We start from the raw sequence: 25,251 nt of genomic DNA, 5'->3' as shown, positions 1-25,251 counted from the left end.
TCCTTATCCTTAAGTCTCATCTTATGGAGAAGGTGTAGGAAGAATTCCAACTAATTTCATTAATTCCAGATTGGAGGCTGGGAAAAAAACCCTCAAACAAAATTCAAACCCTCTTGAATTTGAAAAAAAAAATATTTTTTTTTTCTTTTTCTAGGTTAAGGCTAGAATGTTAGGTTGTGACTGGGGCCATTATCTGAATTTGAGAAATCACCCTTCAAAAATACCTGTTTGGTCAAGTGCTGAGAACTGGAAAAACAGAGCTGGTTAAATGCAATTTGGAGTCAAACTGATGTCCAAGGGAATTGCTCACCTGTGGAATAAGCATAGTGACAGCAAAGTACTTGTGCATAAGACTAATTAAGTCTGGGTTGATTTTCATAAATGGGAATTTTAGGAGGATTTCTTCTGCAGACAGCAGCATCACCCTCAGTCCGGGGTACTGTCTGGTGTGGGCTCTTCCAAGCAGGTCCAGGAGAAGCAGATCCTTCATAACCTGGCAGAAATCCTGGCCCCACTGAAGCCAGCTGAACACACCTGGATTTAATCAGGATGAGGATTTTATGTCACCTACTTGAATGTGAAAAAAAGAGAAAGGACTCCACTCTGCTCTCCCACTCTCTTCTTAGGTCAGGCAGATCTGCCTTATTTGTTGTTGCAACCCCTAGTTTTGGAAGGAACAGTCACACAAGTGCACACACACCCTTTCTCCAGGCCACAGTGTATTTTCCAGCTTAGCAGGTTATCCCCAGACGTGTGAAGATTTAAGAAGCAAAGCCCAATCCCAGCAGTGGGAATGCTGTGGATGCATCTCCTGCAACAGCTGCTGGGGGACAGGGAGGGACAGGGACACCACGACCCCTCCACGTGCCAAGAGCCCTCACACGCCAAGAGCCTGACCTTAAAAAAATTGCTGTCCTTGTTAAAAATCACCTTACAACATGACATTGCTTCTCCTTTCTAACAAGAAGGTCTACATGGGTGTTTTAAATGCTAATTTTGGTGCTCTCTGAAATACCCGGTGACCTGCGGTCGTCTCCCATCGCTTACATTTACAGTTTTTGTCCTGACAGCTTGGGTAGGCAGCTCAGAGTAAAACCCTTTCCAGCTCTTCAGATGATTTTCACTACTGCTCACTCAGGCTATTAAGATTCTCAATGCGTGTATCTGGTTTCCAATAGTACAAGCTGCTTCAGAAAGGTTAGAGTTTGTTTTAAATAGCTCAGCCATCTGTCCTGCGGTGGCTGATGGGAGCTGCAGGGACCAAAGCAGCCAAAACAGAATTTTTCAAACTGTCAGTTTTTCATTACAAACATTTCAGCTTGAATCAGACCTGTGTCCTTTAAAAAAAAAAAAAAAAAAAAAAAAAGTTAGGTCTATATTTTTTCCTTGAGTATTATACGAACACTGCGAGTCATGCTTTAACAGCTTCCTGGCGTTGCTGGAATTTCATCAATGCAAATATCTGGCCTGAACTTCACCAGCGCCAGGCACTTTGCAAAGCACAGAATCAGCCACATTTGTGCGTTTCTCGGCTTTGAACTAAGAAATGCTCATTTATTACAGGTAGCCATGACACACAGAACCAACACACAGCAGTAAGGAAAACACTTCATGTATGGAAATCAGGCACATGGACCTGCATTTTTCTCAGCCAGTTCCTAAATGTCAAAGCTCTGAGTTCACCTATTTTGCAAAGTTAAATCAATTTATTCACCTAATTCACAGGGCTCACTTTCTTAATTTGACATTATTTTTGAGGGAAATGGGTTTAGAGTGCACAAGCCAGCTCTGTGCAGCAGCTGTTACAGCAGAATTGCTAATTCCCACATCGGTGGGAAAATAAAAATACACGAGAAGTAACTTGTATTTCCTTAGGCAAATGCTGCTCCACATCAAACAACCAAGAATGGCCATCATCTACCCCTCAAGGAAAATGCCAGTGATCTCCCTAGTACTACCCTGGAAAGGCCCATGTAACAAACAATCACCCAGGAGTATCCAAGGAGACAAGACAGACAACAAATATATATTAATCAGAACAACATACCAAAGTTTATTGATTACTTCAAACAAAAGTTTCTGTAATGAAAAAAGAGCAAGTTGCATTCATAAAAGGTAACATTCACATTCAATTTCCTTTATATAAAGCAACATAAATGTATAAAATTGCATTTAAGTGAAAAAAATGTAAGGTTGCAGTCCTTTTTTTTGCAAGAAGCTGAAAATGTATCTGCTCATTGCCTGTATATAATTTACATTTTCTATATACTACATGTTTTTTAAAAAAATTTGTAGCTGGGAAATTGGATAAATGCTGCAGTATTAGGTAAGTTTTTTCAACTGTGTGTATACAAATTCAATTTGAAGCTTTTATGCAATTCCAAGTAATTTATAATATTCTCATAATGATTAGGATTAGTGTTTGAAAAGTCGCTATGACTACACCAAGCTCCACTGTTATCATGTAACAGTTTTAGAGGGAATCTTAATTACTTTCCTTATCTTTCACTGTCACTAGTCAGTGATTAAACTTCAACAAATTATTATGAGAAAAACCCAGCCTTTTTTCCTTCAAGATTTTCCACTGATAAGCCTGTACTGACCTTTTAGCTCACTGAGGAGCACCGTAACGGTGCAGTGGGTATCGTGAAACACGAACAACCACCACAGCACCGTTCTCGGATTATCGCCACTTCAGCATCCTGCTGCCTTACACCTTAGTCACTATCACTGCTTTTTCTTCCCCTCTCCAACCTCAAAAGGAGTCTCCTGTTTCCCCTGATTTCACAAGCCACTCACAGCAGCAGGAATTCCATTTTTGCCATTACTGAATGATGAGGATCAGCTCTTCCACAGGTGCAGGGCAACCTGGTGGTCCTGGCACCCAGCACTACATCACAGTGCACTAGCTGAAGATCCAAGCCCAAGAAAACCTGCATTTTCCTAAAAGAGCTGCTGTTCAAGACATTTCACATTAAATCCACCCCACTAGTCAGCACACACACCTTGGGTTTGAACATACAGCTACTGCAATCCAGTGGGGACCAGACACTTGGAAACAGGAAGAGATTTGGTTCTAAGAAGACTCTGTCTTTAAACAGGCTGCAGAAATTAGCCTGTTTAAGTGACTATTTGGACAGTTCACACACACATGGCAAGTTTCACTCTTCCCATTAACATCACCAGCAGAACCTCCAGCAGAATTCCAGGGAAACAGACTTTTAACCTCAGATTAGAGCGTGACACAAAACAGAGAAGCAAGGTGTGAGGCTTGGGACCATTCGGGCTTGGAATGGTTTTGAATCACAGGAATTAGGCATTTTAGTGCCCACATTTTAAAGGTTATGTAAACACAAGTCAGCAACTGTATATTTAAGGAGAAAGGTTAGATTTGGCATATAGAGCGTATCTTCATTGTATTCATCGTATACTTGATCTGTAGGCACCACATTTTAGCAAGAAAAGTTGAGAACGGGACAAGGTCTGCAAGTTGAATTCTAAGTCCGTGAAATGAGCTAGGAAAAGGGAAAAAAAAGAAGAAGAAAAAAGCTTTGCCCATGGGACACATGCTGGCAGTGCAGCTCCTTACTTGCATGCAGCAAGGAGTTGAGCCGCAGTCGCTGACACGGTGCAGACACCACTTGCGTTGAGGCCAGTGCAGCGTGTATAATACAGTGGTCCTGTCCATCCTTCCCCTCCCATGCTGGGTGATGTCAAAGCAGCCACCGGCCACAGGGACTGTGCACACCCCTCTCCCACTCAGGTAAGGCCCATCCAAAGTCCTTGCGACGCGCAGGAGAATTTGCCAGCAGCTGATCTGCACCAGTTGAAGACGGAGCGCAGGGGTGGCAGCCAGAGAGCGAGACTCGATTCTTCCAAAAAAATCAGTAGGTTGCAGTTTAACAAAATCTGGTGAGGGGAACGTTCCATCTAGTCCCAAATTGTTTCATTGCATGTAAATGACACGAAGCCTGAGCGAGCGGGAGCCAAACCCAGCAGCAGCGTAGAGCTTGTTGCTTCTGAAATGAGACTTGAAGCTTCTCACAGTAGTTCCTCTGCCCCACTCCGAAGAGCGCCGGGGCCGGGGGAAATCGGCACGAGGGAGGAGGGACCGTCACACCAACCCATGGTGGCACACAGGGTGCTCTGTCACTGCTTATGACTTAACACAACAAAAAAAGCTGCTCTTTCCACATAGGAAGTATCAGAGAAAAAAAAAAAATTAAAAATATTGAGAGTCAGGCATCTCACCTCTGCTGTGCACGACCTAAAGAGAAAAATTCCTACGACCATGGTACAGGTAGATTTCAAAAGAACATGCCAATTTAAAAACCAAATAAAATGTAAAATGAAATCGGGTTCATGTATTCCTTTTATTTTTAAACTGGCTTCTTTTTTCTTAGTGCAAATAACTCAAGATGCAGTTTTATATGCCTGCAGGTTCACAGGCACATCCCATGTCCCTGGGATCAGCCAAGGACTGCACTGTCACTCAGGCCTTTAAAGTGTTGGAGCAACTGCACAGTGCAGTAATGTAAGCACAGCCACAGGAGCCTGGGCAGAGAGGCTCAGAGTCTGCCACAGTCCAACTTTTGGGATTCCTTCCTCCCCCACAAAAGCTTCCTTCCATCATGAACAGCCACAGAACAACCTTTTCTTCACCCTCCAGCAGGAATAAACCCATCAGCAAACCGGCCGCGGGAGGATGCTCAGGTGCTTCCCAGCACTGCAGGTCTCCACACGGACACCATCACTGTGGGCAGCCCACAGACTGCTTCCAGCCAAACCTGGAGGAGGGATCAGCAAAGATTTCTCCCGAATTTTCAAGTAATTCTGCCTCCTGCCAAGGGATCACAGCCCCAGCACCAGGAGAGATGCTCTCAGGGCTGCATCCAGATTCCATGTGAGAGGAGCAGGCTTTTCCCAGTGCCTTCAGGGAGCTGGATGGGGCTGTTACTGGGTTTAAGTCTGTGCTACTTCTTTGGTCAGGAGAGCAAGAGACTTGAGCAGCTCTCTGCTGCTCTCAAATCTGCAGTGGGCAGAGGAAGCCCCCGTGTGAAATGGGGCTGGCACTGCACTCTTGCACTTTGATTCATGCCATTTTGGATGAATTTGTAAAGATGCTTTCTCAGCCTCCAATGACGTAGAATTTGGCAGAATTGTTGTTCTGGGGGGTGGGGAAACCACAAGACCAAAGACAAACAGGTACCGTGGGGCCAGTGCCCTGGCTGCTGCTCTTTCAGCATGGCTGCTTACAGTCCTTGGTAATATCAAAGAGAACTGTTAGGTTAAAACCATGGGTTTTGTCCTACAGCATGACAATACGCAGGGTTTGTATGGAGCACTTTAAAGTATCCTGAGAGGATATCTTTCTGCCAAATTAGTAACAGCATCTTCAGTCTTCACATAACCATTCTCTATACGTTTGTACGAGACTAACACAGGCAGATCAAAGGGGCCAGCCTGCAAAAATCAGAAGGAAAACATATATATATTACAACTGTTACATTTCCAAACTCATAAACCTTTTCCTGGGTTATTTTCAGAAGAAAATACTTAAAATTTTATAGGAGAAGAAGAATGATTAGGCCATGATAAAAGTGCCCAATGCAATTCACAACCAAGTAATCAGATGATAAATAGATTTGCACAACCTGCAAAATGCTGTGTGAAGTCTAAAAGTGGCATCTGCCTCCCTGCCCCCTGTGCCTCCCATTCTGTCCCTGTGCAGCTGCCTCCCGCACCAGTCTGCACCAGTGTATGGTGGTGGAGAGCACCACCTAACGTCAGTGGAGAAGGATCAGCTGTGCAGGACAAATACCACATGCACTGGAGGCCTTGCAAGCCTGGCTGCTAGAGCTGCCATGCCAATCAAACTCATTTCTTTAGCAGCAGCTGCGGGTACAAAGGTAGGAGAGGCTTGCAGAACATCTGCAGCCTTCTGTTTGCAGGCAACACCACACCTTACATCCCCCCTAAAAGGGGAGCTGTGAATTCAATTGGACACTTTTTTATTCTGCTATTGGCTTGCTACAAAGTTTAAAATCAAGTCAACTTGTAGTAGGATGTTCTTGGTGTGCATATGTACATACAGACACCGAGACATGCCTCCGTCTGCGTGTTGACACACATAAACAAGTACACGTATTTAGTGTCAGTCTATGAAGATGAATTAAAATGTACTTATTTCTATCTGACAGAACAGCATGCACCCTAGAGAAAGGGATTTTGGTACGATTCAGATGCAATACTGGAATCAGTTTAACAACTGAGATTTGAATCTTTCAGTGTAAATTTATCAGTGTTAGCTTTTATAACCACTGTTAGCACAATCCAGACCGCACTCTCAGATTAAATTTTCTTTTAACATTAGACAAAAATATCAGATTGAAAGATTTGTTTGCATACTGCAAATATTTCAGTTTGAGAGTATCTGTACAGATACAGTATTCTGAGAGGTTGGATAGTACAACATCCCCAAATTAAAATGCATCCCAAGCATTGCATCTCCATTCCACAAGGACAAGTGCCCCACACCAATAGTCAAGAGGATTACAAGAACCATGGTTTAATTGATTTGGAGGAGGTTACATTTGGTTAATTGATGTCTTTTAAAACCATCCCAACTCCTTCAGACAGGGTACCTTTACAACACATTAGACTCATCTGAGAACGTTCTTAAAAGAAGTGGTCTGACAGAAGGTCTGGCCGACAGTGAATCAGGTGCCTTCCTGCTGCTCTGCAACAGCGAGGCAAGGAGACTTATAGCACATGCAACTCTTGCCCCTGCCTATTGTCAAACAATGCAAGACACACACAACCCTTTTTACAGCTAAGTCATATCACAAAAAATGATTAACAGTGGCTGGGTTTTGCAGTGCAAGAGGCACAGAGAATATTCAGAAACCGGCCCTGCTTCCCAAAATGTTTAACTTCAGGTTTGGAGGTTTATGCTTTTGAGGGAGGAGGAAAACATCTCTGATCTCCACACAATTAGTATTTTTAAAATAGGCAGTAATAAAGGAGATCTGCAGTGAAACTAAATGCTAGGGACATCTAATCAAGGCACTTTGCTGTGGGTGGTCCCACCACCCCCTTCATCAGCAAATCCAAGACTGTCCTTCATTGTGAGGGTAACACTAGCAAGTGGGATGGACTGGGCAAGGTGGGCACTAGGGAAGCTCCCCCCTCAGTCAGACAAGTCTGAGCCATTTGTCAAGTCATCCAGAGGACAAACAACATGAATTCCACCTTGTCCCACTCGTATTTAGTCCACTAACACACAAAACTGCAGTGAGGAAACAGTGTAAACCAGCTTTGCCTGTGTTCACCTCACTTGGACATCCTGAGCATGACCAGCTCACCCACCTGATGTGCAGCAAGAAACTGAAGGGGAAGAGACAGACAAAATATTTAAGCAAAAGATTTAAATTAAGGCAACATCTAGGGAAAAGCAAGGTTTTGCTGTGTGAGCAAATCTAAATGTGTGTTTTCAGGAGTTAGGCATTAGAGGGAGGAGAAAGGCAGTTGAGCAAGCAACACATAGCGACTCAGAAAGGAAATCACCTTATTCACTCCAAGAAAAGCTGTGATTGCTGGAAGTTTGAGAAAGCATGAAGATAGTGGATGTTCCTGAGGAAGGAAGGCGCTTCGTTACCTAGTTCACAACAGCACAAAAGACAGAAAATTGCAGTACAAGAAAGAGAAAGGCAGAAACCAAGGAAAACACAAATGCGCCTTGCAGTTAAAAAAACCAAACAAAACCAAAACAAAATAAAAACAACCACCGCATTTCCACACAGAAAATTTAATAGAGGCTGAGCAGAGCTGATGCACAGTGTTACAGGAAACTCGGGGTGAAATCCTGTCCCACTGAGGTCAACAGCAAGTGTCCATGGACCTGGACTTGGCCTTGGCTGCCAAGGTTGGGTTCAGGTACCTAAACAACATCCCCGGTCTTGTTTTTCATTTAATGCTCCCCTGGGGACACTGATGTTTATTTTATTTCAATATTAAGGTCAGGATTCTCAATAAGGCCTTAATTTGAAATCATCTACCTGATCTTAGATGCCTTTACTAATCAGACAACTGACTTTGATGTCTGATTGATGACACAGATATCCAGAGCTGGTATCTGCTTCAGGGACTTATAATAACACTCTTACTCAAAATGTACATTTAAATATGGTTCAGCCTGTGTTTAGTTTGGGATGCACATCTGAAGAGACTTTTCTAGTTGACACTTACTTTGCTTTGCTAAATGATTTCACAAGAGCCTTTGTTAAATGCATATAAAGCACTCTTGAAAGAAAGTATTGCAAGAGGAGATGGATCTTCGGTCAACAGCTGAAAGTAAAAATGGGTCACTTCTCAGGTGACTTGAGCTGGGGCTTAGAAACCCCCAAGTCACCCTTCCAGGGCACTGTCCTCAAACTGTCCTATGTCCACAGCTGAGAGCAACTTGCTCCCAGCTGGTTCAATAGGGGTGTCAAGCTAGAAACTATTAAATCATGTTTAAGTGGAGGAAGTTACATAGACCCTTACAAAATACAACCATAGTTCTTTTACCATCTCTATTGTTTTCAACTATAATAATGCTCCAACCCTGGAAGTGTTCAAGGCCAGGTTGGATGGGGCCCTGAGCAACCTAACCTAGTGAATGGCATCCCTGGCCACGGCAGAGGAGTTGGTATTAGGTGATCTCTAAGGTCCCTTCCAACCCAAATCATTCTGTAATGCTATTAATGAGTTGGGGGTGAGGGATTATCCTGCTGGGTGTTGGTGGGGGCTGACCCCACACTGTGTCCCTTCAGCTGTGCCCTACTGCTGCCTAGGGATGTGCAAACCCGATGGCAAGAGGCCTGGGCTGGCTGCAACACACCATGTGCTGACCCAAGGCAGAACTTGCTGATGCTGCAAGGGGAAGAGAGGGGCTGCAGGAGGGGGAGGCACAGAGAGGGAGGAGGCACGGCCAGGGTGAGCAGGGGCTGCCCAGGAGATGGTGCTGCAGGGACACTCAGCACCTCTGGGCAAGCAGAGAGCAAGGGGCAGGGGAGCTCAGCACAGTGAGTCGTGAACCTGGCATTGCTGGCCTTCACCATTTGCAGGAGCAATGAAGAAAACTTTTAGGAGAAGGTTTCCACTTCTAAAAGGAGCCCTCCTCCTCAGCAGTGGAGGAAAGCTGTTATGAAACCAGATCGTTTTCAAGGAGAGCAAACACCATGGTACAAGCCTTCAGTTATTTATGGAGGGTGGACAAATGTGACAAGACCTGACCCTTCTCCCACTGCACCAGCACCTGAGGACATACCCAAGGAGAACATCCTGGCTGTGTTTTTAGATATAAAAACAGGTAGGGTTTTTTTCAGGTGGGTTTGATGATCAGTTCAGGTTGGACAAGGGTTACTGTATTTCTATAAGAGACAGCACGATTCCACCCAGTGAAGGCAACTAAGGAAAGGCACAGGTTGAGTCTCTCTTCACTACAGATCTAGGCAGTATTTTTAGATTAACTTCTTGCCATTTTTGGCATGTGAAAAAGCAAGAAAAGACTCCAGAAAGCCTTCCTTGAGATGTGAGTGGTATGTGGTACTGCTACAGGTTGATCTGGTGCTTACAAAAGGTCTTCCTAAAAATACAGTGGAATACATCATCTTGTTCCTTACCTGATGATTTTTCTCTTTTATATTTTTTAAAACTATTAGAAGAATTTCTGGGAAAAGGCTGATAAAGATCAGGAGAATTATTGCCAGCCATGTGGAAACAGAAGTCAGCATATGAGCAAATACAAAATACATTCTTTGCTGCTTCAAGAAAGGCCTGAAAAAGAAAGGACACAAATAAATTCTGGTTAACACAGATTTTCCAAGAAGGTTAGAATCAAAGGAAACTTCAGATCAAACTATCAGCAGTTACACCTCCCTTTCAGATGGATATGGACACAGCCCCCACAAAAACACACTGTCCATCCTTGTCCCACTCTATCTCCTGCCTTCAACTGCGCTAATTCTAGAGGATTGTCATGATTCATTTTGCATCTTCTGCATCTGTGGGGAGAGGTTTGAATTTTGCCACTCTCACTGAAAGATAATTATTCACCTTATCAAAACCCAGATCACTTTATTTCAGTTTCAGGCTTTGCTATAGCTTCTGGTTTGGTTTTGATGGTGGAAATCCAGTGTCTCTCAATCACAGCAGGTTATTTGCACCTTTCTCCCTTCTTTGATGAGGGAGAGCAACTGACAGATGCTTGTGAAAAACACCTCATAAATAAACGATGACAAGGATCCCAAAGAAGTTGTTGCTTACTGTTAAGTCAAAAATATTGAGCTATGCAAGTTAAACAGTAGAAAGAGCTTTTAGTAGAAAACTCACATTTCACTACAGATATGTGGCTAGATTGCAGATCTGGATCTGTTGGTTAGCAACACTGAAGAGTTAAACAAAGCTTGTAATTCCCAATTAAAATACATAATCAGTTCCACATCTTCATTAACAGGTTGCTGGATCAAGGATCTAGCCAATAGCCCATGGCACAAGCCCACAGGAAAGCAAAGGCATAAAATGGGGGACACTGTCTACTGTGAATGCCAGCTGAACATTTACTCCAGCACGTGAAATAGAAAACTAGTAATGTTTGTAATGCACTCTTGCTTGTCTGCTTTTGCAACATATTAAGCCTAAAATCCTGGCTGCACTCAAATCAATGAGAATTTCTTCTCCTATTCAGATCCAGGATTTCAGCAGCAGGATCTGTGATTTCTCCTGTTTATTTTTCCTTCTTAAGCTGTCCCAGAGGGCCAGGTCCTCTTGCTCCACATCTGCCTCATCTGTTCCTTCCTTCCATTTCACCAGATTTCTTTGCTCCATGAATTTTTCCTGTCTTTCTCATCCATGTGCACAAATACAAATATTTACTCTAGAACCTCCCAGTGAAGACAAGAGCCTTAGCAACAGAAATGACCCTGAGCAGAAAAGCAAATCACCTCCTCCCAAAGTTGAGCACCTGGATGGCGACCAGGGTGTTCTCTCTTTCAGCATATTCCCTTTGGTGGGCTGAGATATCTCCTCAAACACATTTCATCATGCAAGAGCCCTCTTCCAGCACTGGCTTTTAGAGAGTGCTGGATGGAGGTATCCACCCTTCCTTCCTCAGGAGGGAAAGGAGCATGATTGCACACACCTTGCCATCTGTAAACCTCTGGACATCCCAAAGGAGGGGATGCTGCAGCCACGTCCCCTGTAAAGCCAGCACTGGGCATTTCCCTAGGAAAGCACCATGGAAAGAAGATATACTTGCCAAATGACTCCTCCCCAAAAGAATGAGAAAAACACATAGAAGGCAAGGGATCCCCAAATCACAAAGTGGTTCATCCACGTCCAGAATCGGGTATCTAACGCTAGCTGTGTGAATAAAAAGACAGACAGAACAGGCTTTAGATGCAGAGTGTGCTTGATTGGATTTATATGACATTTCAGACTGGTTTCACATTAAGGCTGAAGGTTCTCCAAACAGCTACCTCTGTGCATATGGGCACCAGGCAAAACATTTTCAATATCCACAGGCTGGTACAGAGACAACAGGGAAACAGCGAGGTTCTAATTGTAACTGACACTTTTTAATAGAATAAATTTGATGCAACCTCTGATGCTACAGGAAATAAATGTCTAAAGGTTACAGGGATTGTAATTGCCTCTTGTCACCACCTGCTGTCTGAATCAAACATAAAAGACCTTTTGTAAGGTCTTATGCAAACAGTTTGTTCTGGAAAGCTCCATGAGACAAAGCAGATTTGCTATTGTTATTTAACACGGGCTTCTGTGATTGCTGCAACACTCAGCCTCGTCTGAAACAAGGTGGACAACCTCAAATTCTCTATTGCTCCTCTTCTCTTGCTGGGGAAAAGTCAACTATAACCAACTGGAGTTCTCAAAAGAGGGAAAAAGTAGAAAAATAATTTAACCAAAACATTAACACTTAAAGACCACAGACTACACAGAGAACAATAAGCAAGTTCTGCCTCTATGGAAGAAGAGAAGATTTAAGTGTGGGGGGAAAACACATTCAAAGAAACTTAATTTGCAACACATTCACTTCACGATTTTATGGCACATAAACAAGCCTTGGAAAACGTCTGCAACGAGTGACTGGAAAAGGAAGGAAGATCCTCACCTTCAGAGTGACTGTGAACACCAGCACGGTGAAAACAATCGTCCCAAAGGTCCAGTTCCCAAAAATCTGAAAAACACGTTACATTGCCACAGGTGTCTTGGTCCATCTCCTTGGAGAGGCACAGAGACGACGATGAGGACAGGGGTGCAAGCAGGGACCGGAGGGGAAGGGTGGGATGGAACAACTGCTACGGGGGACTGATGCTCGGAAGACTCGCTGGCCACTACAGTACCCTGTGCCATGCAGTGCCACACAGATGGGTGACCCAGAGCTGGGACAGTGACAGGAACAACCTCCTACTAACAGCAATGTCGGTCGAGGATACAAGTCATTGGACCACCTACTTTTCATGATTTCTTGGCAATTTACTCAGTTTCTGCTTTCTCGCAACAACCATCATCTCTTTGTAGTCCCATTTGCAGAATGTGCCAATGGGTGGTTTTCCACCTGGTTTGGTTCGAAGATACTAGTGACTATGCACACAAAGAAAAGCAGATACTGTATAGAAATCCAAATGATGGCAATGAATGGGAGGGATGCTTACCAAAGGCTGTCAAGATCTGAATGCATACATTAAAACAGAAAGTGAAATGTAAAAGTTTTCAAAAAACGCAAAAAAACTAAAGTCAATAGGAGCGAAAAAGGAATCAAACATACATGGATATTATGAACAATTGCTGGTAGCAGTTCTTACAGGCATAAGTGTTTACAGAACAGGACATAGCCACAGATCTTATTTTAGTGCCACATAGACTTGACCTCTGAAGGCAGTTGCAGAACATATCGCTGCTTCATGTTTTATTCAAATACAACCAGAATGGCTATAAATACAGAAAAGCACTGATTTGACAATACAGGGGCTTGACTACATATAGCTGGGGCCATAAATGTTGGCATTGATGCAATGTATGAATACACATACATAAATTTCATCAGCTTTTCTCCAAGTGTTAGCCGCTAAAAAAAGTTAGGTATTTTCAAGGGTAAAATACCCTTGGAGTAAAGAAGTTTTCTGTCAATTGAGATCTGATAATATGCTGCATACTCCCTTGGGGAAAAGGTCCTGAGACAGCTCAGGTCACCACAAGTGGGAGCATCCCTGCACTAATGCTTTGCTCTGTACTCAACCAGCAAAACAAAAATAAATAAGAAAAAAAAATAAAAAAAACCCCTCAATCTTTTTTCCTCCTCTTTCTGTGCAAGTTAACCCAGAGCAGTTCCCACACCTCATTCACACAGCAATGCAAACGCTTGTCCCGACACCAGAGACAACAGGACAACAGTCTGCTCATTCTGCAGCAGTGATGACTTCTGCTGGCTCCAAAACAGCAGCAATAGCCCAGCACCAGCCTTCCCCCAAGGCAAAGAGAAATGGGAGGCTGAAATCACGCCCCAGAGCAGGCACAGTGCACAAGCAGCCCTACACCACGTCTGTGCTAACAAGCAGCATCTCATCAAGGTGGGCTAATTCAGCTGCCTGTAACCAGCCAAGCACGTGTTGAATTTCAGGCAGTCACTGGTGGAAAGGACAGACACTGCTCCTGCCCTGGCTCAGCTCCTGGGATCAGACAGGAGAGGGGATGAGCACTGTGTAAAGCTTGCTGGGTAGGCAGAAAGCTGTGTGTAAGACTAGTCATTTTACCTAGTGAGTATAACCAGCTCTGCCCTGTTTCCATGGCGATTTGGAAAACGTTTTATTTCAAGCATTTGCTGCAGAATCACACCATAAGCAAGGCTACACTGTTGGACAAGACTCGAGACACACTGCACAGATTAAGCACATAGATATTCCCTGCCAGGCATATCAAAGAGGCAGTGCACAAAAGAAACACTCATCTTCCTTATTTTGGTGGCATTACCTTTCCATTATCTTCCAATGATGAATTCTGAAACAGAAAATAAACCCCAAAGAAAAACACGAGTCCTTCAAAAGCGCCCAGAAAGGTCCAGTACAGGAACGGTCTCCACTGCAGCATTGCATTATCTGAAACCTTCCTGCCAAGAGATGGAGCAAGAAGACCATCACCATCACATTTAGGAAGCACAGCAAAGCTCCCTGCAGCCAGGTGATCAGTGAGCTTTGGAGCAAACCCTTGCTGTACAAGGCAAGGAGGTACCCACATAAACACCAGCCAGTGTACAGACATAAAGAACATTTGCTATATGCAGCTGCTGATAATGAGAAATCACAGGAGGTTCAGCACATGAATTTGTTTTGTCCTTCTCCTCTAGGTAGCTTGGATGAAAAGCCAAGTCAGCCCAAAGCCAACAGATGTAACACTGTCCTGAGCCTCTCCTGCAGTCCCCGCATCAGCCATGGTATCTGATATTAAATGATAAATTTTTAAATCAGGGTAAGGCTAACGAGCGTCCATATGGGACGCATCAAATCTGTGATGTGTTTCCCTCTTTTTGTAGATGCATAAGCTCTCCTTTTTTGAGAAAAGTTCTGCAAGTCCTGTTCCTAAAATGGAGTTTTTCTGCACAGACTGAAAATAACCTCCTGAATTGTATGGTGGGTGTTTTTATGACAGGGGTTGTAGCAAGAGGCTCTTGGCTGAATATAGGATGAGATCTGGCACAGAGGTAGTAGCAGGAAATGGATGGGCCATGAGCAACGCTCTGCAGGGACCACACACAGGGCCTAGGGAACAGAGGGTGGACATGAAGGAGTTAAACAGTCCCCTGCATCATTGTCTTTTCAGATTACTTTCTTTAAAGTTTGAAGAATGATGGGGGATAAAAGCACTTTTATGTCAGAAGCAAAAATCCCTGCTCTTATCTCATTTTTCTTCCTAACTCTTAAAGCAATACATTCATTTTCAGCAAGATGCACCTTGCAAACTGGTGTGGTGCTGGACTCCTGTAACTGCAGTTTCTAAAGTAAACCCCTACCAAATCCTATGCATGATGATACAGTGACCATGTTCTAACGTACCACAATTTGGCTATGAGAGAGGAGCAAGGATAAACCAGACTGGAAGGAGGGTTTATTGCAAGGACCAAAAATACAACCAGCTTCCTCCCTGTGAGCTCTGTTTTGCATTTCCATTTATGTCCTGCAGCTCTCATCGTAAACAGGCTTTTTACAGCGCCTCAGACTCGAGATCTGCACTGCAGCAGCTCAGCACTTCATACAGCAGCGGCACAGAGGGCGTTCTGCATTCAGCAGCACATGCACAGTCATGAATATTCAAACTGAAGCTGTTTTCCCTCAACAGGCAGACCCCAGAGATCAGAGAGCCCACCAGGCAAAGGCACAGGGGTCTACTGTTATTGCTCTCTGTTGCACAATATTCAATTACCAATTTATTTAAAAATACATGTGGTGGCATTTTGCCATAAGAGCAGAGGAACATACAGGTCTAATTAATCATTGCTCTGAGTGCTTACTTTAAAAACACCTAAGCCCCTTCCCAGCCTTACAGCTCTTGTTGTATTTGCTGATTTTTCTCTACCTAATGTAATTTCCATGCAGTATTTTAGGCACTTGCTAATTCCCTTTGCTGTCTCTGCACAGGCATCACTCTTGGTTAGAGCGTGGCCGTGCCACATATGGCCCCTCCATGCCTGAGAAGCATCATACAGGGGTGACAGGGCTGGCACAGGACACTGACCAAAGCAACCCTGACCTGGTCTCTCTGCATGGGGTTGAGCTTACTTCTAGGCAGGGGAATTTGCAACAGCGATGCATGAACAGGGGCTTCCTCAAAAAACCCCAGATCTTTCCTTAGTCCTTGCTGAAGGGCTGCACACAAGTGCCTGTGTGTGGGCAGAGGTGGGAGGAAGATGGGACGCATCTCTGTTTCCGTGGGAGGTTGGAGCCTCTCCCTGTTGCAACCGAGGAAGGAGAGTAAACAAACAGCAAAGCAGAGAGAGACAGTCTAAACTGTCCTTTCCCCAGGCAATGTGGCAGAAAACCACACTGAGCATGTGGATCAATGAGCAGAGCTCTCTGGTAACACAGTTCTGATACGGGGACTTGTCCTGTGGAGGGGAAGCCTGGGGGACTGTATCCAGTTAGACAAGCTGAGAAGTTACCTGCCTGAGCTGGGTTTCAGAAACATTAACCTTTCTGAAAATTAATGAATCTCTTTTCCTCCTGAAAGCTAGATCTCCCCTCCATCCACTACACACTCTATCACGTGCTTGGCTCATGCTGCCTGGCTCAAAGGTAATGTGAAAGAATGATCACTCACAGCTCAATTTCTCTTACAGATGAAGAATTCTTTTATTCTTTTATAGAGACACGGTGCAATTTGCCAGATCAGATACTGTCAGGAGAGCATAAACAAGTAGAAATAGGTGGTAACTGGGACACTGCTCAGCTCAAATACAGAAGCAGCAAAGCCAGCAGGGACAGAAATGGCCTTTTCTGCAGTTCATGGTGACTCCATCACTGACATGGGACACCTGCTTACACTCCTGCACCAACAAAACTTAAACCATGGGTAACCAAGTTGCGTGGAGGCTTACCCAGTCCAGTGCTACTTACATGTACAGCTGAGGATCTGAGGTCAGCGTGTCAATGCTGATGTGCTGCTCCAGGAGGCTGTAAGCCAGGATAGGTAGTGATGTGAAGCAGATGTTGTACATGGTCAGATAAGCAGCATCATACAGTGGCTTAAAAGAAGAAAAAAGGGTAAAATGAGACACACAGGAGTGCCACTTTATAAGTCTCTCCACAAAGAAATTAAATGTTTCCAGCCCTTATCTCCTACATACCCTACAGATTCATCCCTTTGTCACAGCCACACAGGACAGCTTCATTTGACAGAATGCTCATGCTCCGTGCGATGCAAGAGGGAACAAGGCACCCACAGGCTGCGTGGCCAGGAACCTGCTCCCACTGACAGGAAGTTTTGTAACTGGCTGGTCTCATCTCCAGCACATTCTCCAGAAACACATGACTAAACAGCCCTTATCACAGCTTTTCTGTTGCTGCTCTTGTGCTGCCACTTCTGTTAATATACTTGATGCCTTCTGTGGCTCTCTAAAGACTAGACTGTTTTAGAGGAACTATAGCTCCTTTTTTTTTAAACAAGAAAAAGGCAAGTGGTTTTGCCAAGGCAAGCAGAGAATTATATCATTTACTCTTCCTCAGCATTACTTTTGAACCCAAACAGACACAAAAGCCAAAGTTTTTGTCTCCAAGCACATGAACCCACTCATCAGATGAATGTGTCCCTCTGACGCTCACTTGGACTAAGCAAGGCTCTCATGACAACTAAGCAAGGCTCTGATGACAACTGTGTCTTTTTTTAAAGCTGCCATAAAAGAAGGAACTGTTCTTCCTTTTGAGTGACACTTTTAACACAAGGAAATGCAGCAGAGGAGACAAGATCAGGAAGCCCTTGAAAACTTGTTCTCTTAAGAGAAGCAGAAGTAGCAAAATCGGGTACTGACAAAACAGCTAAACCCCTCTCTCATTACTTCAGGAAGGCATCCACCTTTGTTTATGGCTGGTGGATGGGAAAGGAAAGAAAGTAGGTTTCCTCCTTTTCAGTTATGGGTCTCACAGTATTATGCTCCAGATATGGTGCTGAGCACCAAGGTCAGTTCCTACTGTCCTGTAGAGCAAGGTGATGAAGGGACAGGATGCCAAAAGCCAAGTGTCTGCTAGGAAGGCTCGTTATGCCACTTGCTTTTTATCCTACCTTTATAGACAAATTACTGGAAATTACCTGCTGTGAGAATCCACAGAAGAACTGGTATAAAAATTGCGGTAAAATGAAGCAAAGGTTCTATGGAAACAAAACACAAATGATCAGCAGGGAAGCACTTGACTTCTCAATCTAAATCCAAGTAGCTTTTCCTGTTATCAGATATTTGTGTCTGATATTACAACATCAGACAAGGCAGGGTACTTGTTCTACCAGGCACAAAACTAATCTAGTGAGCAGCTAGCATCTGCAGAAGACACTGGAAGAAAGTCATGCTCATATTAAAGACAGGCACATGGCAGACACAGCCTGTTCTAGGGAAGGAAAACAGAGCTACAGAATATCCTATTTTTTTCCCTGATTATTATTTTATTCTATTCCCAAGTAATGCGATAGTATAAACAAAGAAATAAGCTACACCCCCCCCTTACCTTATAGAAGAAATACTGTACAAGGTGTGCTATTCTCACATAATATAAATGCCCATGTGCTAGTAGCAGTTTTCTTAAATGTTTAAACTTTGGCACAGCATAGTCGCTGTTTCTGGAAGCCTGCCGTCCTTCTTTGCCTTTTATACCTGGAGACAGAAGCATGGCAAGGAGTTAATCCCTAAGGGGCTGGAATCTGGATGCTACCCACTAGGTTTGCTCACACCACTCAGTGTCTCAAGGCGTGACAAAGGCTGTGTTTCCCTGAGCATCCCAGGAGACCAAAATACTAACATGCTTGCCATGGTGTGGTTTTGGCTCCACAACACTCAGACCTGCCTCTGGAGTTTTTCAGCTATATTTAGGCTGCTGTCTGATTTCCTGTATAAGAGCGTGGTGAAGAGTATCTAAGCAAATCTGATAAAAGATAAGGAACTGGTTTCCCCACGGGCTCGCCCACACAGCAGAGTTATTTCACTGCTGATGCTCAGCCTACTGAGACATCCCCACAGAGAAGGGCTAAGGACACAGGGTTTTTTCACTCAAAAGCCACAGTCAAACAAACTGCACTGGATCATATTCATTAGAGGGCACCACAGCATTTCCAACAGCCCCAAATAAAGAGTCTGCCCTTTCTCTTCCACTGACGCTTCTCATGTATCTCTGTACATGTATCTCTGACACCAACCAGCAGACAGGAGGGTAGTTTCCAGCCTCAGGTGAGTCGTATGGACAGCACAGACACAACATAACTGGGCATCAGCCCCTGGGAAAAATGTGCAGGTCCTCAGTGCTAAGTTACTGAGTTACTGTGACCAGTTAATGCTAAAGTCTGATACTTCCATGGCACTGACTTTGCAACAACTCCCACTAATCATCCACCAGTTTGCTGCCTGTGCCTTTGTTTTCTGAGCCCCAAGCAACCCTTACCACCAAGAATTTGGACACAGAGTTTTTCAACCTAATCTGCAGCACATCACTGATGGAGAGAGCTGAGCAGCACATGATGATCTCATCTCTCTCTCATTTTACAGTGGAGGTGGTAAAACATTGGCACAAGTTGTCCAAAGAGGTGGTGGATGCCCCATTCCTGGGAAGATTCAAGGTCAGGTTGGACAGGACTGAGCAACTTGAACTAGTGAAGATGCCCCTGGTCACTACAGGGGTTGGACTAGATGGCCTTCAAAGGTCCCTTCCACCCAAACTATTCTATGATCTCAAGCACTGATCTGGAGTCAACCCCTGGCTCCAAAGAAAGCAACAGCAGAGTTTCCACATTTTTCAGTAGGATAAGTTTAGCCACATGCAATCAGAAACACTGACTGCACCTCAACAGTGAACCCCTGCAAGAGCAGACAGGTCTTGGGTATAAGGTCTTACCTATTCCAACATGTGCTTCCAAAATCATACTAACATCATTTGCACCATCCCCTATGGAGAGGGTTATCGGGCTTCCTTTTGTGTTCTTCACCATTCGCACAATCTAAAATATTTAAGAAAAGGATAGCAGCAGAACCCAAAATTCAGTTAAAAAGCCTCCAGAGATCTTCCCACCGTCCCACTTGTAAAAAAGCCCCCTGCCAGGAAAAGCAACCAGGCTTCTACAGCAGCAATGTAATACCTGGAGAGTTCAGGCTAATAAAACCCTGGTTCAGAGTTCAGGTTAATATAAAAATAAGAAAAGGGGAAGTAACCCCTTGTTACTTTCTTTGCAGTCACAATTAGAGTAAAAGCCCAGATCCAGCTGCACAGGGCTGAAGGACAGTATTTAAAAACAAACCCAAGCAGCAGCATCCTGCTCTTCCTCTCTGCCAGACCCTGCTGTCCCAAAGGTGGGACCTCTCACATGTCTCAGGGTGCAGAAACACACCACTTATCAGGCTGAGACATCCATCATCTACTGTCATGAGGAAGTTATGGACTCTATCTGACAAATTCAGAAAGGAAAAATAAGAGCAAACAGGGGGAGTTTGTTTATTTCTAATTGCCCTGGGTTTGTGGCTTCCTGTGAGCATATTAAACAAAGGGTCTGTGTTCAGATTTGAAAGAATGGTGCATTTTCATCACGCTCTGAAGCTCAGACAAGGTTTATACACAGCCTGGAGAAGTCCTGGTTGATTAAGATGATCAGGTCAAGTCCCAGCTGATGAATTCAAAGTGCGTCACATCATCTAATGACGAGCTTCAGTCAGTTAGAAGTAAATACCTGTGCTTTCTGCAAAGGAGCCATCCGGCAGCAGAGGACTGCAGTGCACTTCAAGCAGATTTGTAGAAATATGTTTTTGTAATTGCTAGAACCAGAGTCCTGAGAAGGGTTGAGTATCAGTGACAGCGTCGAGCCATCTATAATCAGTCCGTACTCTTGACTCAACGTCCAGCTTCTGGGGCACAACAAGGAACACGTTTGAAACAAAATCAGACTAAGAAGTCAATCCAGCTGCTTGTATCATCTTAGCGAAAAAGAAATTGCTTTTGTATTAATCTTCTTTTCATCCATTCTTGAGGGCTTAGCAATCTTAAAAAGCTTGGATTTAACATGCACCCTTCTCTAAAGGAACTGTGTATGTAATTTCAAAAGTAACTAATATTAGAGATGATGAGCAAAGCAAAGGAGCCAGTTGCAGTGTCTGCAAGTAGCCAGTCCCCAGGGCCACGAGGTCGTATTTCTCTATCAAATTTGCATCTGAAATTCACCACGGCTGAGTCCTCCTGCTCACTTACCTCTTCAGGCCTCCCCGGGTTTTGGGGACATCCTGAATCAGCTTTTTATGGTACTCCATCAGCAGCTCATGGAGCCGATCCTCCTTCCTTTCGCTCTCACCCATGGTCCTTGCTGTTAGCTCCAGCAGCTCGGTGCTGGTCTGGAAGAGCCTGCAGGCATAGCAGGTGGATTTGGCAGTTTCCATCTTGTCTCCTGTCAGCACCCAAACCTTCATGCCAGCTGCGTGCAGAGCTTCGATCGTCTCTGCCAACTGCTCCTGCAGCCTGCAAGCACAAGGGAAACGTCACTCCTCAGGTTGGCCCGCACCTAATCCACATAACTCTGATTCTGCAGCTAGGAAATACCAGCTCAAGAGAAGTTAACTGATTTTGCCCATGCTGGGGAGATCACTGTCACAGGAATAAGGATTAGAAATCAGCAATCCCAAGTTTTTGTCTGCAGGCAAGAAGAGAAATCACTGCGTTTTACTCTTGACTCTTAGGTCTCACAGTAAGAGTTTAATTCACACTTGCAGTTACTATAACTGCATGGGGAACTGAATTTGTTTTGATGTGCAAATTAATGCTGTGTGCTTAATTCACACTCTAGAAGTACAAGTATTTCTGTAGTTTTATTAATAAATCCCAATTTCTACTACAGCAGCCAATTTTAGCAACTAGAGCACTGTGAAATGGGCTGTGCCATGGTGTAATTCATTGCCCTGGACACTGCTAGCATCTGCCTGGCTGCTCAGTTCCACCACAGCGAGCCAGGGCCACGATGCAACGTCACAGAGACACCACAGGTACCACAGTGCTCATGGTGGGGTCACCTCTTTACCTGTCTTCTACAGCAGTAGCCCCAATCAGGTGCATGTCTGCTTCTGTGTCGTCAAAAACCTTGGCCATCTTCTCCTCCCTGTCCTGCAGAGCCATCTTAGCTTCATTGAGCTGTCTGTCAATTTTGTCATACTCCTTTTGAGTTAATTCTTTGAAGGCCACGCAGAGCGTTCGATAGCCATCCTGGCGTGGGAAGGGAAAGAAAACAAAGTGGACAAGTGCCCTAAAACTAGATTCTCTACAGCTCCTCACTTGAAGGTTAGTGCTTTTGTCCACCGTCAGTGCTTCTGGCAGTATTGACCCTGAGGGCAAGGACAACTTGCTGGCTTGAGTGAAAAGAGAGATTTTCTCAGTGTTTATACAGTAACTTCATCCCCACAGACTAATTGTGGTTCTGCTTATCATGTGCAGGGCACAGGGCAGAGAGAAATTAAGAGAAGGACCAGAGCTGAGAGCGTGCACCCGGCAGGGAGAGCAGGGACCAGGTGCCACCACAACTGGGACCAGGCACTTCTCCCACTGGACTAAACAGCCTGTTGTTGTTACTTCTATTTTTAACTTGCCTGGGAGATGCTTGGACACAACTGTGATGGAGACCATATAAGTATATCAAATAAAGGTGGAAGCCAATGGCACAGAAAAGGAAAGAAGCCTAGCATCAAAACAATGTGAAGTGACACTCAAATTTTCAACACTTCCCTCCAAAGCAAGGTCACATCTCTATTTTTGGAATAAAGCTTTCCTGATCCCAGGAGCCAGCCAAATTCCATCTGTGTGCTCACCATAGCATTGCGGTCCACATGGACTTTTGTTTGTTGGATTTCTTCTTGCTGCACCCTTGGAAAAATAGAGGAGTCTGCTCCTTTACAGAAGAGAAGCAACTTTCCTATAAGGAAATTATAAATGGTTTATAGCATTCATAAGCTGTAGAAAAATTTAACAATTAACTCAACAATAGTGAGCAAGTGATGCTGAGGGAGGACAGCTGGCAGGATTAAAGAAGGAACTGCTAGAAGCCCAGCTGACTACCAAAAGTGGCCACACAAGCCTGTGTAAAATCTTGTTTGACCCCAAGTTGGGACATCAAGTGTCCCTAACTGCTTCTAAGTAACCTTCCTGCAACAGGCTGGACAAAGCACTTTATTTTTTCTTATTTAGAAGCCTTGGTAACCTTACCATGGAGGGTAAAACCAGCATCCCATACCTTACAGGACTGACACCTGAGAAGGATGGTGACCTCTGAATTTTTGTCTGTTATCCCCATGAAACCCCATCCCACTCAGGGGACATTCTCACATCTCTCTCTGTACTTGTTCCAGCCTGGAACAAGGCAGGCAGGAAGCTCTCCATGGGTCACTGTTCCCTCCCCTGATCTGGTACTGGGTCCCAAATGGCTGCTATGGAGGAAAATTAACTCTATCCCAACCAGACCCAGTACAGAATGTAGTTAGATCAGCTTACAAAACTAAAAGCTCAGTCTCTCTAGGTTACAGGAATAAGAAGAATGTGTTTTATATCTGTGCACATATGCATGAGAGTCCACAAATGCACTTGGACTGTACCTGTGGTGGTTCTCACAATGACACTCATACGGCGACGGACAGGGTCAAAGTTCAACACATGGAGAAGTTGGTACCTTAAAAAAAAAAAAAAGCTTTGACTCAGTAAAAGAAAACCAGAAAAATAACTATTTGAGACAGAAAATCACTAACAATGAGCTGCAGAAATCAATACACTCTACAAGAGGCATCACCCACTGGGGAACGTACTTTTTACAGCTCCTGCACAAGAAAATGGAGAAAAAAAACTGAACTCCAGTGGTGTTCTGAGCATAGGGCTGAGGGTGTGGGTGCCACTACTGTGCCAAGTCCCTAGGGTGGGCAGAGGCTCAGCAGTGGCAGAATCACATGGCACAGGCAGCAACACTGACTCTGCCAATTAAGAAGTTTCACCACAAAGGAAGTAAGAAGTGAAACTTGCTTGTGAAGGCAAGTTCTCAGGGAGCGCTGGGATTAGGTCAGTGACTCGCAGGTATCCACCAAGCTGTGAGCACAGGGTAAAATCTCACTGTTTTCAGCTTAGGAGGGGGAAAAAGGTTACAGGGAAGGGAGATGTAGCATATGTTTAGGTTTACAGTATCCTGCTGTGAGACCCAGTCACTGTCCATAAGGTCAGCAGCCACCCTGTGAATACCAGGAGCCATCTGCATGGCTGGGCACGGATGAAGGATACACACAAAGGTCTGCAGGCACTTAAGGGACCTGAATTTAGACGTCAGTAAACCACCCGTGGATTTTTGCAAGCGAGCCTTTCAGCCTGCACCTCGCTGTGCTGTGCTTTGTAAAGAGGACAGGACTTTTCAGGCAGGTCAGCATGGCCTGACAGCCCTCAAGGAACAGCTTTGACCTTGCCAGGTTGACCAAACTCGCTTAAGCCGTTTGGGAGCGGCGCAGAAGAGCAGCCTTGTTCCTCGGCAGCCCCAGCAGCACTTACATCTCAGTTTCATTCTTTTGGTTTCGTATTTTCATGAAATCGTTTTCAAGTCCTAGAAAAGTGAAACCATACCTGTCAATAAACAAAAGGACAGAACAACATTGAAAACACCCATGGGCACATATTATACATTAAAAATGTTCTCGTTTCGCCTTCTGAACTGCAGAGGAGAGTAAAGAAATTAGTGAGCCTGAGCTAAAGAGCACGGCTGGATGCTTGCTTACTGCATGCACAGCCTGCTAGGATGTTCTGGCACTGCTCCCATCACCTGGAGAGCTTGGGCACTGGAGCACAGAGACATCAAGAGCCTCTGGACATCGTCCACTGGGTCTCTGGCAGATTTACAAGCCATGAGCAAGTATATACAGCTGCAACAGCCTCATCTAAAACCTAGGGCCTGGCAATAGCATCGAATCCCTGAATGGTTTGGGTTGGAGAGTATCTTACAGATCATCTAGTCCCAACCCTCTGTTCACTAGTCCAGGTTGCTTAAAGCCCCATCCAGCCTGGCCTTGAGCATCTCTGGCAGGACACAAATGTGGGGTTGACAAAAGTAACCCACCCTGTGGTTTACCACTGCACACCAAGGAAACAATTTCGCTGCAATATGCAAATGGTAACTGATCTCTGTTTCTTGGGGATTAAACTACAAGGCCATGAGGGCTCCAGCAAAGGAGGGAATTGAAAACCCAACATCTTCAAATTCTTACTTTTCTGCGCCTTTCACCAAAGCGATTTCATCTGGGGAAGAGGAGATGTAGGTGTATTTGCGCTCTGGGTGTCCTATCAGCCCATCCACCTGGTCTGCTTCCTTGATCTGAACCGTGTGGCACAGGCAGAGGGCTCGCAGGAACAGCTCCTCACGGCTCTAGGCAGAAATGAGGTAGGGCTCGTTACCAGCCCACCTTGCAGTACTTGGTTGTGATTTTTGTGTGCACTTATTTAAAAACCAAAA

At 44.6% G+C, this 25,251-nt stretch overlaps 1 protein-coding gene across 4 annotated transcripts in view; it reads right to left on the bottom strand.

The window, feature by feature from the left end:
• Window positions 1-2,029: 2,029 nt before the first annotated feature.
• The window catches only part of ATP11C (ATPase phospholipid transporting 11C), a 55,546-nt gene continuing 32,324 nt past the window's right edge, over window positions 2,030-25,251 (bottom strand). The window contains exons 14-30 of one of the 4 annotated variants that reach the window (XM_032701944.1): window positions 25,007-25,164; window positions 24,297-24,368; window positions 23,366-23,439; window positions 22,586-22,689; window positions 21,805-21,986; window positions 20,985-21,248; window positions 20,470-20,644; window positions 19,644-19,746; window positions 18,267-18,412; window positions 17,857-17,916; window positions 16,668-16,795; window positions 14,032-14,167; window positions 12,173-12,238; window positions 11,300-11,403; window positions 9,666-9,819; window positions 7,567-7,657; window positions 2,030-5,463 (exon numbers count right to left, since the gene is read on the bottom strand). In XM_032701944.1, coding sequence (XP_032557835.1) covers window positions 7,568-7,657; window positions 9,666-9,819; window positions 11,300-11,403; window positions 12,173-12,238; window positions 14,032-14,167; window positions 16,668-16,795; window positions 17,857-17,916; window positions 18,267-18,412; window positions 19,644-19,746; window positions 20,470-20,644; window positions 20,985-21,248; window positions 21,805-21,986; window positions 22,586-22,689; window positions 23,366-23,439; window positions 24,297-24,368; window positions 25,007-25,164 — 2,016 coding nt within the window. In that variant the 3' untranslated portion in view covers window positions 2,030-5,463; window position 7,567. Of the gene's footprint in view, window positions 5,464-6,644; window positions 6,740-7,566; window positions 7,658-9,665; window positions 9,820-11,299; window positions 11,404-12,172; window positions 12,239-14,031; window positions 14,168-16,667; window positions 16,796-17,856; window positions 17,917-18,266; window positions 18,413-19,643; window positions 19,747-20,469; window positions 20,645-20,984; window positions 21,249-21,804; window positions 21,987-22,585; window positions 22,690-23,365; window positions 23,440-24,296; window positions 24,369-25,006; window positions 25,165-25,251 lie in introns of those variants that run through there. The other 3 variants (XM_032701943.1, XM_032701945.1, XM_032701942.1) reach the window with 3 other exon arrangements.

The sequence above is a fragment of the Chiroxiphia lanceolata genome, chromosome 14 (assembly GCF_009829145.1).
Source record: "Chiroxiphia lanceolata isolate bChiLan1 chromosome 14, bChiLan1.pri, whole genome shotgun sequence".
Taxonomy (NCBI): Eukaryota; Metazoa; Chordata; class Aves; order Passeriformes; family Pipridae; genus Chiroxiphia; species Chiroxiphia lanceolata.
Note: the sequence above shows the minus strand (reverse complement) of the source record. Positions and strands in the feature narration are given on the sequence as shown.